Raw genomic sequence first — 13,585 nt, forward strand, 5'->3', positions numbered from 1 at the left:
TTGAAGAAGAAGATTGTGTGATCATTCATATTTACCTTCAAGACATCATCCAAATTAAGAGAGTTTGAAACATTCAAGGTTGATCAAGACTAAGTCAAGAGTGAATCAAGTTGATCAACTCACAAAGCATAGAAGATGTACCGAGTGGGACCAAGTGTTCCCATGGTATGGTAAGCATTGTCCATTACGCTTTGTGTACTAACCCATGGTCTACATGAGAGTTCTTTGTGGGGTTAGGTATGTTTCCATGGTCTTGCGTCAAGAGGAAGATCCCATACAACCCATGGAGGATGACATCAAGTGGTGATCGTCATCAAGTTTGCAATGTGCAAGTTCAAGTGGAGCAACACAAAGAGTGGCTCACCCATAATGGAGTATGGGGGAGCAATCAAGTTTGAATCTTGCCATCCTTTGTGGTGTCAATGGACTTGTGAAGATGTGCCGAAGAGTCGCTCACCCATAGTGGACTATGAGGGAGCAATCATCTTGTCTTCATCGAGCCAACGCAATCAAGAAAGGTGGTCCAACTTGAGGGAGTCAGGATCGTCATCATCTAGCTCAAGTGTACCATGTGCAAGGCAAAGGTTTGCCCTTGATAGGTTTTCTATTTTACCGGTCTCGTGGTGGTAGTTGGGAGACCGGGTTATAGGATCGTTTGCCGTACTATCAAGGGGGGCTCTCAAGTTGGTAGCTTGATCGTATCGTTAGTAGAGAGCTCAAACCATTGCATTCTTGCATCAGTTTCTTGGTTCTTGTTTGGTTCTATTTGTGAGTCTTAGAGCTTATGGTCATCTTGATGACAAGCTTGAGTTCATCGAAAATGGAGTTCCCATGCGTCTTCTATGATGTTTTCGGTGTTGGAGGTTTTACCGGTCTTATCCGAGGAAGGGTTCTCACCATTTTACTTTGGGCCTTTTCTGTTTTGCTTCTTATTGATATTTCTTTCAAGATTGTGTTAGCCCTTGTCGCTAGCTTTCCAACAAACTTGGTTTCATCGAATTCGGAGTCCGTTTGTAGAAGTTGTGGCAGTTTTGGTGTTCTGAAAAGGCTGCAGCGGTACTACCGCGAATTGGAGCGGATGTAATTTTTTACTACCGCTCCAGAGCGGTACTACCGCGGCTCCTACAGCGGTAGTACCGCTCCGGACCAAAAAACTCGTCCCAAGTCCTGCGGAGGTAGGTACGGAACTATTTTTTTGTACCGCAAGCAGTAGTACCGCGATCCCTAGCGGTAGTACCGTGAGGACGAGCGGTAGTACCGCTCTGTGCGGGTTGTGAGCATAACGGTTGGATTTTCCCCCACCTATAAAAGGGGGTCTTCTTCCCCATTGAACCTTATCCTTTGAGCTCGTGTTCTTCCCCCATTGTTGACCTTCTCCGAGCTTGCTAACTCTCAATTCCTCCATGGATTCTTGCTAGTTTTTGAGGGAAAAGAGAGAGGAGATCTAGATCCACGTTTCCACCAATTACTTTCTCCTCTAAGTGAGGGTAACCCCTTGGTTCTAGATCTTGGAGTTCTTCGTGTTCTTGTTTCGTTCTTCCTCTCATTTTCCTCCCTAGCATTAGTTGCTTTGGTGGGATTTGGGAGAGAAGGACTTGGGCACTCCGTGTGCCCTTGCCATTGCATTTGGTGCATCGGTTTGAGTTCTCCACGCGATACGTGGAAGTTACAAGTTGAGAAGCTTATTACTCTTGGGTGCTTGGTGCCCTTGAGCTTGTTCATCTTGGGTTCTTGGGCGCCCTAGACAGTTGGTAGTGTTCGGAGCTCAATCATTGTGGTGTAAAGCTCCGGGCAAGCGTCGGGGTCTCCAATTAGGTTGTGGAGATCGCCCCGAGCAATTTGACGGGTTCCAGTGACCGCCCCCAAGGGTTGCCAAAGTGTACGGGTTCGGTGACCGCCCCCAAGGGTTGCCAATTGTACGGGTTCGGTGACCGCCCTCAAGGGTCCCTTAGTGGAATCACGGCATCTTGCATTGTGCGAGGGCGTGAGGAGATTACGGTGGCCCTAGTGGCTTCTTGGGGAGCATTGTGCCTCCACACCACTCCAAACGGAGATTAGCATCCGCAAGGGTGTGAACTTCGGGATACATCGTCGTCTCCGCGTGCCTCGGTTATCTCTTAACCGAGCCCTTTACTTATGCACTTTACTTTGTGATAGCCATATTGTTCTTTGTCATATATCTTGCTATCACATAGTTGCTTATCTTGCTTAGCATAAGTTGTTGGTGCACATAGGTGAGCCTAGTTGTTTTAGGTTTTGTGCTTGATAAATTAACCGTTAGGTTTTTTCAGCATTTGTTCAAGCCTAAACCATAATTATTTTAAAGCGCCTATTCACCCCCCCCCCCCTCTAGGCGACATCCACGATCTTTCAGCGTATCTGAGTGAGGGAGAGGAAGCTGGGGGCGGGTATATATGGACGATGAGAGGGAGGGGTGAGAAGGGCGTCTCTGTAGGATCGCGGCAAGGGGTAGCTTGCCGAGGCGGGGCGCGGCGCATGGCAGAGGGTGAGGGAATCTACTATGCTTTGGGAAGCGATGGGAGGAGGCAAGTCATGGCAGACGGGGCGCGGATTAGACTGTAGCGGGGCGGAGGTGACGCGATAATCGCATGCGTGCGTGACCAAGCCCTGGTCCGCGCAGGCGATGTGAGAGGAGGGATTGCGCGGGTCACGAGGGGGCCGAGGCCCCATGGCAGTGGCGATGCAAGCGCGAGTGGGCGAGGATCCGTTGGGGAGCACGGGAAAAAGCCCAACGGGGCCACCAGATGGGCTCCACTCGTCATCGTCGTTGGATGAGAGGGCAAAGGAAGCGTGGGAGGGGTTATGGGGCGGGGCGTGTGTTGGGGCCGATGGGGGGGCGGTGAGCAGAAGCTGGCGGCCCCAGCAGTCAGAGGCTGTGGGTGGTGGTGGAGTAGGTGCGCGTCGTAGCGGGGGTGTAGGGGATCGGAGAACGGGCTAGCTAGGGTTAGGCTTTTTGTTCTTGGGTTGAGCCATGGAGATTGACAGGTGAGACTACGCGGGTGCTGGCGAAGATATGGGGGAGATACGGAGCAGGACGGGCAGATTTGTTGCCGCTGCCGAAGGGATGTTGCATGCAAGATTCGAAAAGGTGTCAGCTGTTTGGGGCGGGTTGTTGACGGGGCTTGTCGATACATGTGCATGCGGTGGGGGGGAGGGCGGTACTGTGTGGTCAACTGCGTCGCTGGTAGCGGTCTCGGGGCGGGCAAGGGTATGGGAACCGTTCATGCATGCGGCTGGGGCCGGGTGCACATGGGAAGGCGTTGTATCATCGTGCAAGCATGGTTGTGGGCCCGAACATGCATGGGAGCCATGCGATTTGGACGTGGACGTGAGCGAGGTGGTGGCGTGCGTGGAGGCTTTTGTGTGTCCTGGATCAAGAAGGAGGGAGAACGGACCGATGATGGATTCGACTCTATGGCCTGTTGCGTGTTCGGAGCTGTGAATAGTGGTTTGACTCGAGTAGTCGGGTCAGTAGGTGTTTTCAAGCTCAGCGCAAGCCTTTGCCTGCGAGGCAAACAAGCGAAATTCAAAAAAAGACGGCACACACGGAGAGCGTGAGATCATGTGATCACGAACTACTAGAGAGGTAACGTAGGTGCAGAACAGTCTAGAATGAAAAATTTGCACGTGAAAAACGCTTGAACTTGCGAAAAGGTGGTCTAAGGCATCAGCAACTAGCTTAAGAGAAGGAATAATTGGCTTGAACAGATGAACTACAATCCAAACTTGGGTTTGTTGGGTGGGAGGTGTAGTTTTAGGATTACAGGCAACATCCAAGTCATAATCATGCAGCATTAGGTTGCGGAAGCAAATACCGGGGCGAACGAGGCGTACCTTGGAGCCACGGAGAGGCAGCTGCACTCTGGTTGGAGCAGGGAGGACACCGTCAGCCGGAGCTAGGGGGACTGAACGAGGAGGTGATCCGGAGGCAGGAGCGCAGGAGCGGGAGGCGGCCCCGGCGCCAAAGGCCACGGGAAGCGGAGGAGGATTCCGGGCCGCCGGAAATCGTCGAAGCTGGCGATGAGGCAAGCCACAGCACTGCTGGCCACAGTGAAGGAGAAACGGCCGACGTCCTCGACGGTGACGTTGAAGGCACGGTGGTTTCCACCAAACAGGCGGGCCAGGACGAGAGCGAAGGTGTCAGCGTCGAGATCGAAGGGAAACTGGATCACACGCGCAACCGAGCGGCAACCATGCCAAGGTTCGCCGGGGGGCGGGGTGACGTGCGAGCGGAGGCGCGACTAGGCCAAGGAGGCGAAGGAGCAGCCCAAGTCATGGCGAAGAAGGAGGTGGCCGACGAGGGTGAGGCAACCGGAGTAACTTAGAGGGTGGGAAGCAACGGTGGTGGCTCTGCTGATGTCGAAAGGCTCAATGACGAGGGAAAGGGATGCCGGCGGGCGGCAGGAAGCCTTGTGCCCGAGAAGCATTGCCGCCACCTCCGGGGAGGTAACATGGAAGCGGTAAGAGTGGTCGTTGATTTTGTGGACGAAGAAATCTCTGGCGTTGCCGCCGCAGCAAGCCTGGAGAAAGGCTGCTACGAAGGTTTTGTTGAGATGGAGCAGAGTGCCGGAGAAGCGTGCCAGCAGGGGCGTGGAGTAGGCTGAGTCGGGGGAGGATACCGGGAGGTGGTGGCGACGAAAAACCGCCTCCTGGAGAGCGAGGCCAGGGCCGTCGTGGACGCGGAGGAGGTTGCGGAGCGCAACCTGGCCGGCTTGAATGTAGCGCGGGACTAGTGGACGGGGAGGGTGGAGTAACTGGCTGGGGGCGCCGGAGGAGGGTCTAGGGTTCGCCGGAGAGGGCGGGGGAGGCGGGTCGGGAGGGAGGGTGGGAGACGGAGCCATCATCCTTATTGACCAAGCAACATTGGTTCAGTTCAAAGTATGTTAGGTTATTGCTCTTTGATTGCAGCAGTATATAAGATCAGGTCATGGCTCAAAAGTGTTAATGTTCTAATTAAACCATAAGTTCTTAATGAAGTACATGCATTTCACAATCAGACAATCTATTCACACATAAAGAGGGAAAAGTCAAAGACCAGATGTCATCTTATAGCTATAGGGATTAAAGCCCTTGGTTTGTGTGGCTACTCTAGTAGACTATCTAAGACCCATCTCTAGTATAGGAAAACAGAAATCCAGGAGCAACAATTTAATTAGTTCTCCACTCAGCTACTGCCCTGTTGTGTCCTTATGGTGAATGATTGACGGTGTATGTTTTCCTGTTAGTTCTCTGTATGCCAACGTCTGAATTTTATCATTTTGCATTTCTTCAAACCTTGCATCTTCACTGCGATCCCCTGAGATGCACTATCCATAGACAATGTAATTTCTAATAAAACATGACGGTGAACCTGAAAAGAGTAATTTACCTAGCTATACAACAACCTATTGTTTATGTTCCTTGCTTTTGCAAATAATAGTTTATGGTTGACACATTAGTCATGCACCCATATGGACTATAAATACAGCAACAGACACCATGGATCTACTACTGCGCCTCTCTCTCTTCAATACATATAGTAACACACCAACACCTTGACTATGCTCTAGCTATCACAGTGGTTTACAAATTCCAGATTCGTATTCAAACAAATGAACTATATAATGAGTCATGATAGGTGGGTGAGCCTTGCTACTGTTCGGTTGTAATCAGTCATGAATAGTGAAAGAAAGAATTCTTGTCACATAAACATCTAAATAGAACACACCAAACCATTTTTTTAAATATGGATCGGCTTCATGCTCAAAGTATTCACAGTGCACCATCAACTGAACTAAAATCTTTTATCCATCTATTTTTTAAAGGAGGGAAAAACTCATCGCTATATAACATCTTCCATGATAGCAGAACTGGAAAAAGAGTTAAGAGATAAGAGCGGAGTTGGGGATGGATGTAGTTCATGGGTGAGGTCAGGAGGCAAGGCAAGGAATCTGTATACCTTTGGACAGGACAAAGACGGCAAGGTCGCTGGCGCCGACAGCCTCTTCTGGCTCCACGAGCCCCGCAGCCGTAAGCATCGATGATCTACTCCTTCAATAGAATGTTGATCAAATCATTAGTTTTCTATTTACCCCTTCAATAGAAAAGCGGTTGTCAGGTAATAGAAGTTATGGATTGCAATAGTTAGCATGGATAGGAAGACAAAATTCAGTAAACAAATCTTCTAAATATTGCCTAGGCTAGCTTACTTCTCACAGCGTTCGCGCTTCTTAGAAACTCCTTTTACCGGCCTTTAAGGTACTATGATGTCATCAATCGCCTGAACATTTTAACTGGCCGTGTATCAAAGCGCCTGTAGAAAATGGCACGTAATCAAGTGCACAATAGGGGCTCAATATTGGTTCTACAACTGGATCTGCTCGAGATACAGAGGAAAACTTTTCATAGATATTGTGATTCTTTGGTCGCTTGGAACTGTCATTAGATGTGATTGTAAAACAGTGCGGAACACTGTTTGCATACAGAGTGTTCCTTTTATCTGCTAAGTCTGGATACCTAGACAGCTTCCCAATGGTCTGGAAAAGAAGAAATAACTTTTGTTCCTTCACTGGTCCTGTGGATGACTGGTTTAATTTCAGTGTCAAGCAAGTATTTGATTTATACCAGCGAGAATAGGCTCGGCTGGTTGCCTGCCCAACGGAGAAAGGGACTCAATGGTAAATGGATAGTGCCACATGGCACAAATCCTTGTGTGCAGCTGTACACTCATGAACACCTCTTTAAAAGGCTGATTGCTGAGATTCATGGTAAATCTGGATGATTAAAAACTATATTGCTTGTGTGTGTGTGAAGCTATGGAAAAGTATAAAAGTCAGAAGATGTATTTTCTGTCTAGGAAGAAATAGATACAATAATCTTATCTGTATGAACTTATAAATACACAGGAAATTATCAAATTTTAAATAACTTAGGCCCATCTTAGTATAAGAAATGGTGACACGAAAAGAAGGCAAAAGAAGGTGTACATGCGGTTTTCTCTAGTGGACGTGCCACTTGATTTAGAGATATCCTCTCTGTAGTATTCTCACAGTCTAGCCTGGTAAGAAAGCAGGGTGGAAAACTATTCATGTTTGTGGGCTATTTGTCGGATTAGGATGAAATACTTGAGTCGACTTTACTATGAAATAATTTTTACAGAGACAGAAATGAATAAAAAGAAATAAGTGTAGCAGTGGGAAAGGTAGGCACAAAGTAATCGGAAACAGAAAGAATAAGCGCGCCGATGGGAAGAGCATCAGAAACTGCATACCTATAGTTCGCTTCGCTGCTCTCACCGTCTGTTAAAAAAGGACATGTTGCTACAGTACCTGATCTAGTTTATTAAGTGCTTTAGTGTGTACTAGTTGAATGCCCGTCATCCTCCTTTTCTAAAAAAAAAAACTAGTTGAATGCCCGTGCGTTGCCACGGACACACGAAGTATGATGTGAAAAGATTACTCGACAAAGTCATAGCATGGACTTGGATATTTTAAATGAGTGCTTTTTATGGAATATATTTCGACAAAAGAACAATGTCAAAGGTAATTCAAAATCTATGAACATGGACAAACTTGTTTTTAAATGTAGATAATAACTAAATCATCCGTGAAATTAGTACACCCCTTAAAACACTATAGATACAAACAAACGTGACGAAACAGATACAACCCAAGTACGTGATAACTACACTTGCAAATTGAAACACACAATCATGCGTAATAGACATAACCAATGTCTACTATCTGTACTATATGCGGCGAACTTTCTTTGTATACATTCTGTGTCGGGATCCTTTGTAGACAACTCGCTTGCTAGGAAAGCCCACCTCCACTGAATAAATTGCTGAACAAACTTCATATCAATCAACCCACCTATTATTTTCTAGCGAATATTTGTAAAAAAAATATTATAAATGTTGCATTTAATAATATTTAAACTTTGTCTACATATATTAATAACAGTCATAAGTAATTGATTTGTACTTAGTTGATAATAAGTCATAACTACTCACCATTAAGTGCGCTGCTGCAGTATGATCCGGGTTGAATGCAAGCGTGGTGTAATTTGAAGTTTCCAGATTTCCTATTGCCAAGTTAAAAAAATATTTAGGTCGACATAACAATACACTTTCTTAGAATATGCAATACATATGCAATCCTGACAAAGCATAGTGGCAAGGACAATAGATTTACCGCCTTTAGTTGTTGACCACCTATATGAGTTCTGAATCAAGTTGCCACCCCAAATCCCAACAACTATGAGTTTGCCCCTACAATTTGGAATATTTGAAAATGGTAACCATGTCAAGGATTTTTTGAATTAATTTCGATTACTTGGTATAAAAGAGTTGAAACTATTATATACCAAACTACACATACCACATATCCATGAAGGTGACCTCTCTATATATTTCAGCACCTGGGTATCCCCCAATGCGTTCATGTCCATCATAATGAACGACTATGTCAACTATGTCTGTATCAATTATCATTAGTCAATTCTATATATCAAGATTATCTCTGTGTTAGTAAGTATTATATGCCTGAATGCATACCTACGAAAATGTTTTTTGGACACCTCTGAACTTCCTGGAATTCATATATACAACTATGATTTAAATAGAGGTATAATTTTTTTCCAGGGAGCAGTATCATAATACATATGCAACATGCAAAATAAAATGTTAAAAAGCCTACATCTAAGATTTTTGATAGCCCTGACAACCGTCTAAATACCTCGGTTCTATTCCATTGACCCAAAATAAATGTCTCAATTTTATACTCCCTCCATCCGAAAATACTTGTCTTCAAAATGAATAAAAAGAGATGCATCTAGAACTAAAATACGTCTAGATAAATCCTCTTTTATCCATTTTGATGACAAGTATTTTCGAACAGAGAGAATACTAACTTTAATACAAAATTGTACTAAGATTGGACATTTATTTTGGGACAATGTGAGTATATGCTACTCCAATATATATATATATATATATATATATATATATATATATATATATATATATATATATATATATATATATATAATATAGAGCCTTGCGACAGAAAACTATTCTACATCGGTGACTCTCAGTCTCACTTTCTCCTCATGGCTCACCCCTTTCCCCTTCAGCTAGCCACCCAGCTCCCCTCATCCCCTGTGCAGCTGCCGGCGCATCACGGCGCGCATCCGCACACCGTGTGGTGCAAGGCACCCATCCCAGCACCCACCCCCCCCCCCCCCCCCGCCTCCGCACCATCCCTACCGCTGGCTGCGCCGTCGCGAGCCTCCCACACCCGCCCCCATCACTCCCTGCTGTCTGGCACTACTCCGGCGAGATCTGGGGGGCAGCGCTCTCGCGGACGCGCGCGCAGTCTGGGCGGCGGCATCCACCGCGCGGCGCCCCTGCCCGGCGTCCCCCACCCCGCGCCGCTCCGCTGCGACGGTGCCACCGGTCGGAATCTTCTGGTGGCAACGCCCGGCGACAGGCGCACGACGTGCAGCACGAGGAGACCCTGCAGCAAGCCATGCTCGCCCAGATGGGCAGAGATCGAGCAGGAGTGGATTCCGTGGTGCACGACGACGCCGACGGCTTCTCTTCGCCACCGAGCTCTGCTCCCCTCCCTCTGCGTCAGAATCAAGGTGCCCACGGATCTTCTTACCTTGTCACTGTCGGCTCCCCCCTCTCCCTCCACGTTCTGCATTGGTAGCTGTGTTGGATGTACACAGTTTGAAGGCTTGCTAGATGAGTAGTAATATGTATACGGTTAGGATTAAGTTGTTTATTTTGTGAGATGAGGATACAACTTTTTCTCGGGGTTGTTTGGATTCAGAATTTTAGCCAATTATGTTTCCATAAACTCGTTTGAAGGTCTAACAACCTGAAATTAGTTAGCGTAAAAAAGTATAGTTTTTTTAGGGGCAGAACAAGTAAAACTTTTTTTTTGAATATTCTCAAGATTTGAAGACAATTAGACACACTGAACTGGTTCCTAGTTCCTACATCAGGACTACTACCAAATGACGAACTAAAATGCCATGGTAGCATCAGCCTTATTATTCTTACTCTGGGATTTTTCACCAGTGCATGCAACTACACCAGACCCTGGCAACTGCAGCATTCGCACTTGACCAAAGAAGCTCTGCTTTTTTCACACGGAGAACAAACCATATGGCTCGCCCCAACCATGGTGCAAGTTCATCTGAACATGATCATGCCGCTCGCAAAGTGGAATACAAGCGCACGACGACGTTTACTCCAATGGTCACTGCAAAGATGATGGCGAGAATGGCCATTGAAACAGCTCTACGATCCATGGTCACCACGGCTACACCCTTTGCTGCTGCCTTCTTGCTGCCGCCATCTTGTCCAAGCTTCATCCCTGTCTCATTCCACCCCGTGTTTGCTGGTCTCTTCTTCTCTGCTGGTTTAAACAGAGCTGGCAGTGAAGGACATGCAGGTGAGTTGATGGACGCGACCTGCTCCTGTGCCGGCGGTTTCTGCTTCGACACATTCTCCACTGTTGTTGTTTCGGTCATGGTATCCACTTTCAGTTGCTCTGAGATCTGTGACTGATGCGTTGTCATCTGTGTTGATGAGGTCTGTTGATCACCGCCATGGCCGTGCCCGATATGTTCTTCATGGGTGATCTCCGGGCTATTGATGGGAAGAGAGCTTTCATCGGAATTCTTCACACCTTCGGTGGCATTTGGTGTGACCTCATTCTCGACGCAGCTCTTCACTGAATTTTGGTCAGGATTCTTCACATCTTCACTGTCGGATCATTAATGATCTCGGCACTTTCCTGGCTTGAGTTTGGATCCAAATTATATGTAGGTTTGCTATCCAATTCATCAGCAACAATTTCATCCACCTGCTCCTGAATCTCTTGAAGCTCCTCTGCTTCCTTACCATCCAACCCATCAGCTTCAACCTCTCTAACCTCCCTGCCCAGATTCTCATCAGATTGATCAGACTTCTGCTGCTCCTTCTCCACGACCCCGCCATCCAGAACGCCGTCCTCCTTGCCGCGGAGGTCCTTCTTGGCGCCCTTACTGTCGCCGTGGCGCCGCCACGCGACGACGGCGGCGCCGACGATCGCGCCCCCGACGAGGAGCAGCGCCCCGACGCCCTGCGGCGTGCCGACGCGTGCGCACACGCGGGTCCTCATGGCGCCGTCGTGCCTCGCCACCTCCTCTCGCGATTCTTGCTCGGTGCAAAGATCAGAACAAGTAAAACTTGGTTTTAGTACAACAGGAAAAGTGGGTTTTAGTAGTTTTTCTATAAACCACTTTAGTCCTTCCTATTCAGAAAGGCATGGCTTGAAACTTGCAAAAAAGAAAAAAAAATGTGGTCAAAGAGGCTAAGCTTCCTTTTCCTGGAGAGTCGACATGCCAATCCTGATCAAATTTCGAATTGTACCCCCGCGTACACACACAATGCATTACAACAAAGCAAAACTGAACGAGAGAATCATACAGATTTATGAAAGGTAACCTGACATAAAAGTCATCACTCTCTAATGATGACAATCATACTGATGTACCAATTGTAAAAAAAAAAGTGCAAAGCTGGGTCTGCATGTTTTCGCAAATGAGCTCAGAGTAATGCGCTATAGTGGTATTGGCCAAAGCTTCCATTACGAGGTCCTTGCCATTTCGTAGGTTAGCGGTGCTTGTATTCAGAGTCTAATATAACTCTTTCAGCAGTGAGCACAATGCTCTTGCTGAATATCTTAAGGGTTGATCTTTCTAATCCTGTACATGGCACTTTGGAATCACCGTCTGCAATGAATCTTGAGGCCTCAGATTGAAGTTTAAGAACGTGTTAGAAATTAAGGACACCTGTGTGCTAAATACTTCAATAATAGAGATAGTAGAGATGTTGAGGGGCTCACTGATGGCAAACTCAGCTTGAATTTGGGTTTTTCATAAAATATCAGAAACATAGTTTCAAATCCATGAATTTCTAACGAGAGATTCTATGCAACTGAAGTTTAAGCCAGTTTTTTTATTGCTATATGATATTACATGCCTCAGGTATTTACCATATTAAAAAGCATATGCCTTAGAAAGAAATATGATACCTTAGTGTTTTTGTTCTTCTTTAGCAAGTCACTGTCCAAGCTTCTTCCTCCTGCATCTGTTTGGAATTTCACGCTATCTCTTGTTATTTCCAGCTTAAACAGGTGCATCTTCGAGCAAGTATAGTACGGGCAGATGTCGCTAAAGGATTAATCATGGTTTCTGAAAACTGACTATGCTCCCTTGAGTACTACGCAGTAACAAACTCAGGTTAGTGTGCATTAAGATCTAATATAGTTATGTGGTTATAATGCATAATTGAACATACTATACCTTGAGTTGCTATAATTTGATCCAGCAAATTCATGTGCTAAGGACTTCCTTGTAGACTATGTTCTTCATGGTCATTAAAAAGGGCACAGATCCTTTTTGCTTATTTGAATTCTTGATTTGTTCCTTGCCCTTGCCCTTGCCCTTACCCTTACCCTTGCCATTGTCCTTGATGGCGAGAATCTTAATATTCCTCTTTGCGGTGGCTCTAGACAATCCGACGTAGAGCTGACCGTGAGAGAATATCGGGTCCGGTAGGTACACCCCAACAAGCGGGATGGTCTGCCCTTGCGCCTTGTTGATTGTCATGGCAAAACTGAGCCTAATAGGGAATTGCTTCCTCTTGAACTTGAAAGGGAATATATCATCATCGGATGGGCAGAGAGGTATCCGAGGAAGGAACACCCTCCTACCAGCTTGTTGTCCTAGCACGATTTCTGCGTCGATGGCGTTCCTCTGGAAACCCCGGACCACAAGCCTTGTGCCGTTACACAACCCATTAGCTGGATCAATGTTTCTCAACAGTATAACGGGGCAATTTATCTTCAGTTTGAGCACATGCGGAGGCAGCCTGTTCGGAGTCAGGTTGTTCAGGAACTCGGGGGCATAATAGTCGTGTGGATCATCCTCTGCAATATCAAAACTGTGGTAGATCTTCTCTTCGCCCTGGAAGCGCTCTATCATGCGCGTGTTTATCTTATCAACGTTGTCGTTCTTGGTGGAAAGGATCGCTCGAGATGTCATGTAATTTGGATCAACCATGTTGTCGTCTAGAGCAGGAAATACATGGTCGGTTAGCTTCTCTAGGTCAGCGCCGTCTCCTGTTGGCGGCACACAAATATCTTCGGGGAGCCTTATGTTGCCTTCCTCATCAGTTTCCTCGGTCCCATTACCTACCTGTAGCAAGTAATCTGCGAACCACGGGTCGTTATGCGCCCTCATGTTGGTGACGAGCCTTAGCTGGCACATGTCGTTCCAAAGGTACGAACTCCGCAGGGTAGCATCGATTATCTGACCCCGTGACCCCTTCCTGACGACCGGAAGCACCTGATTGAAGTCCCCACCGAACACGACTGTCTTTCCCCCGAATGGTCGGTCCCGTCGGCCCATGATGTCCCGCATGCTATTGTCTAGTTCCTCAATCGCTTGCCACTTCGTCATGGTGTCCTCGTCCCATAGGATGAGTGAAGCCATGTGCAAGAGCTTGGCCGTCCCACTTTGCTTCGTGAAG

General features: G+C 46.9%; 1 protein-coding gene and 1 pseudogene across 1 annotated transcript; one reads left to right on the forward strand and one right to left on the reverse strand.

The window, feature by feature from the left end:
* Positions 1–5,858: 5,858 nt before the first annotated feature.
* On the forward strand, positions 5,859–12,706 carry LOC123138964 (uncharacterized). The gene is made up of 3 exons (XM_044558807.1): positions 5,859–6,030; positions 9,133–9,642; positions 12,180–12,706. The coding sequence occupies exons 1-3, from the start codon at positions 5,859–5,861 to the stop codon at positions 12,182–12,184; spliced, it is 687 nt and encodes a 228-aa protein (XP_044414742.1). The 3' UTR covers positions 12,185–12,706.
* LOC123133766 (uncharacterized) lies at positions 10,213–11,186 on the reverse strand (annotated as a pseudogene).
* Positions 12,707–13,585: the final 879 nt, after the last annotated feature.

Source organism: Triticum aestivum, chromosome 6B (assembly GCF_018294505.1).
Source record: "Triticum aestivum cultivar Chinese Spring chromosome 6B, IWGSC CS RefSeq v2.1, whole genome shotgun sequence".
Classification (NCBI taxonomy): domain Eukaryota; kingdom Viridiplantae; phylum Streptophyta; class Magnoliopsida; order Poales; family Poaceae; genus Triticum; species Triticum aestivum.

Coding starts and splice junctions, on each gene's coding strand:
- LOC123138964 (XM_044558807.1), top strand. CDS start 5,859: ATGATAGCAGAACTGGAAAAAGAGTTAAGAGATAAGAGCGGAGTTGGG. Junction 6,031..9,132: donor GCTCCACGAGCCCCGCAGCC/GTAAGCATCGAT, acceptor TTTCCCCTTCAG/CTAGCCACCCAGCTCCCCTC.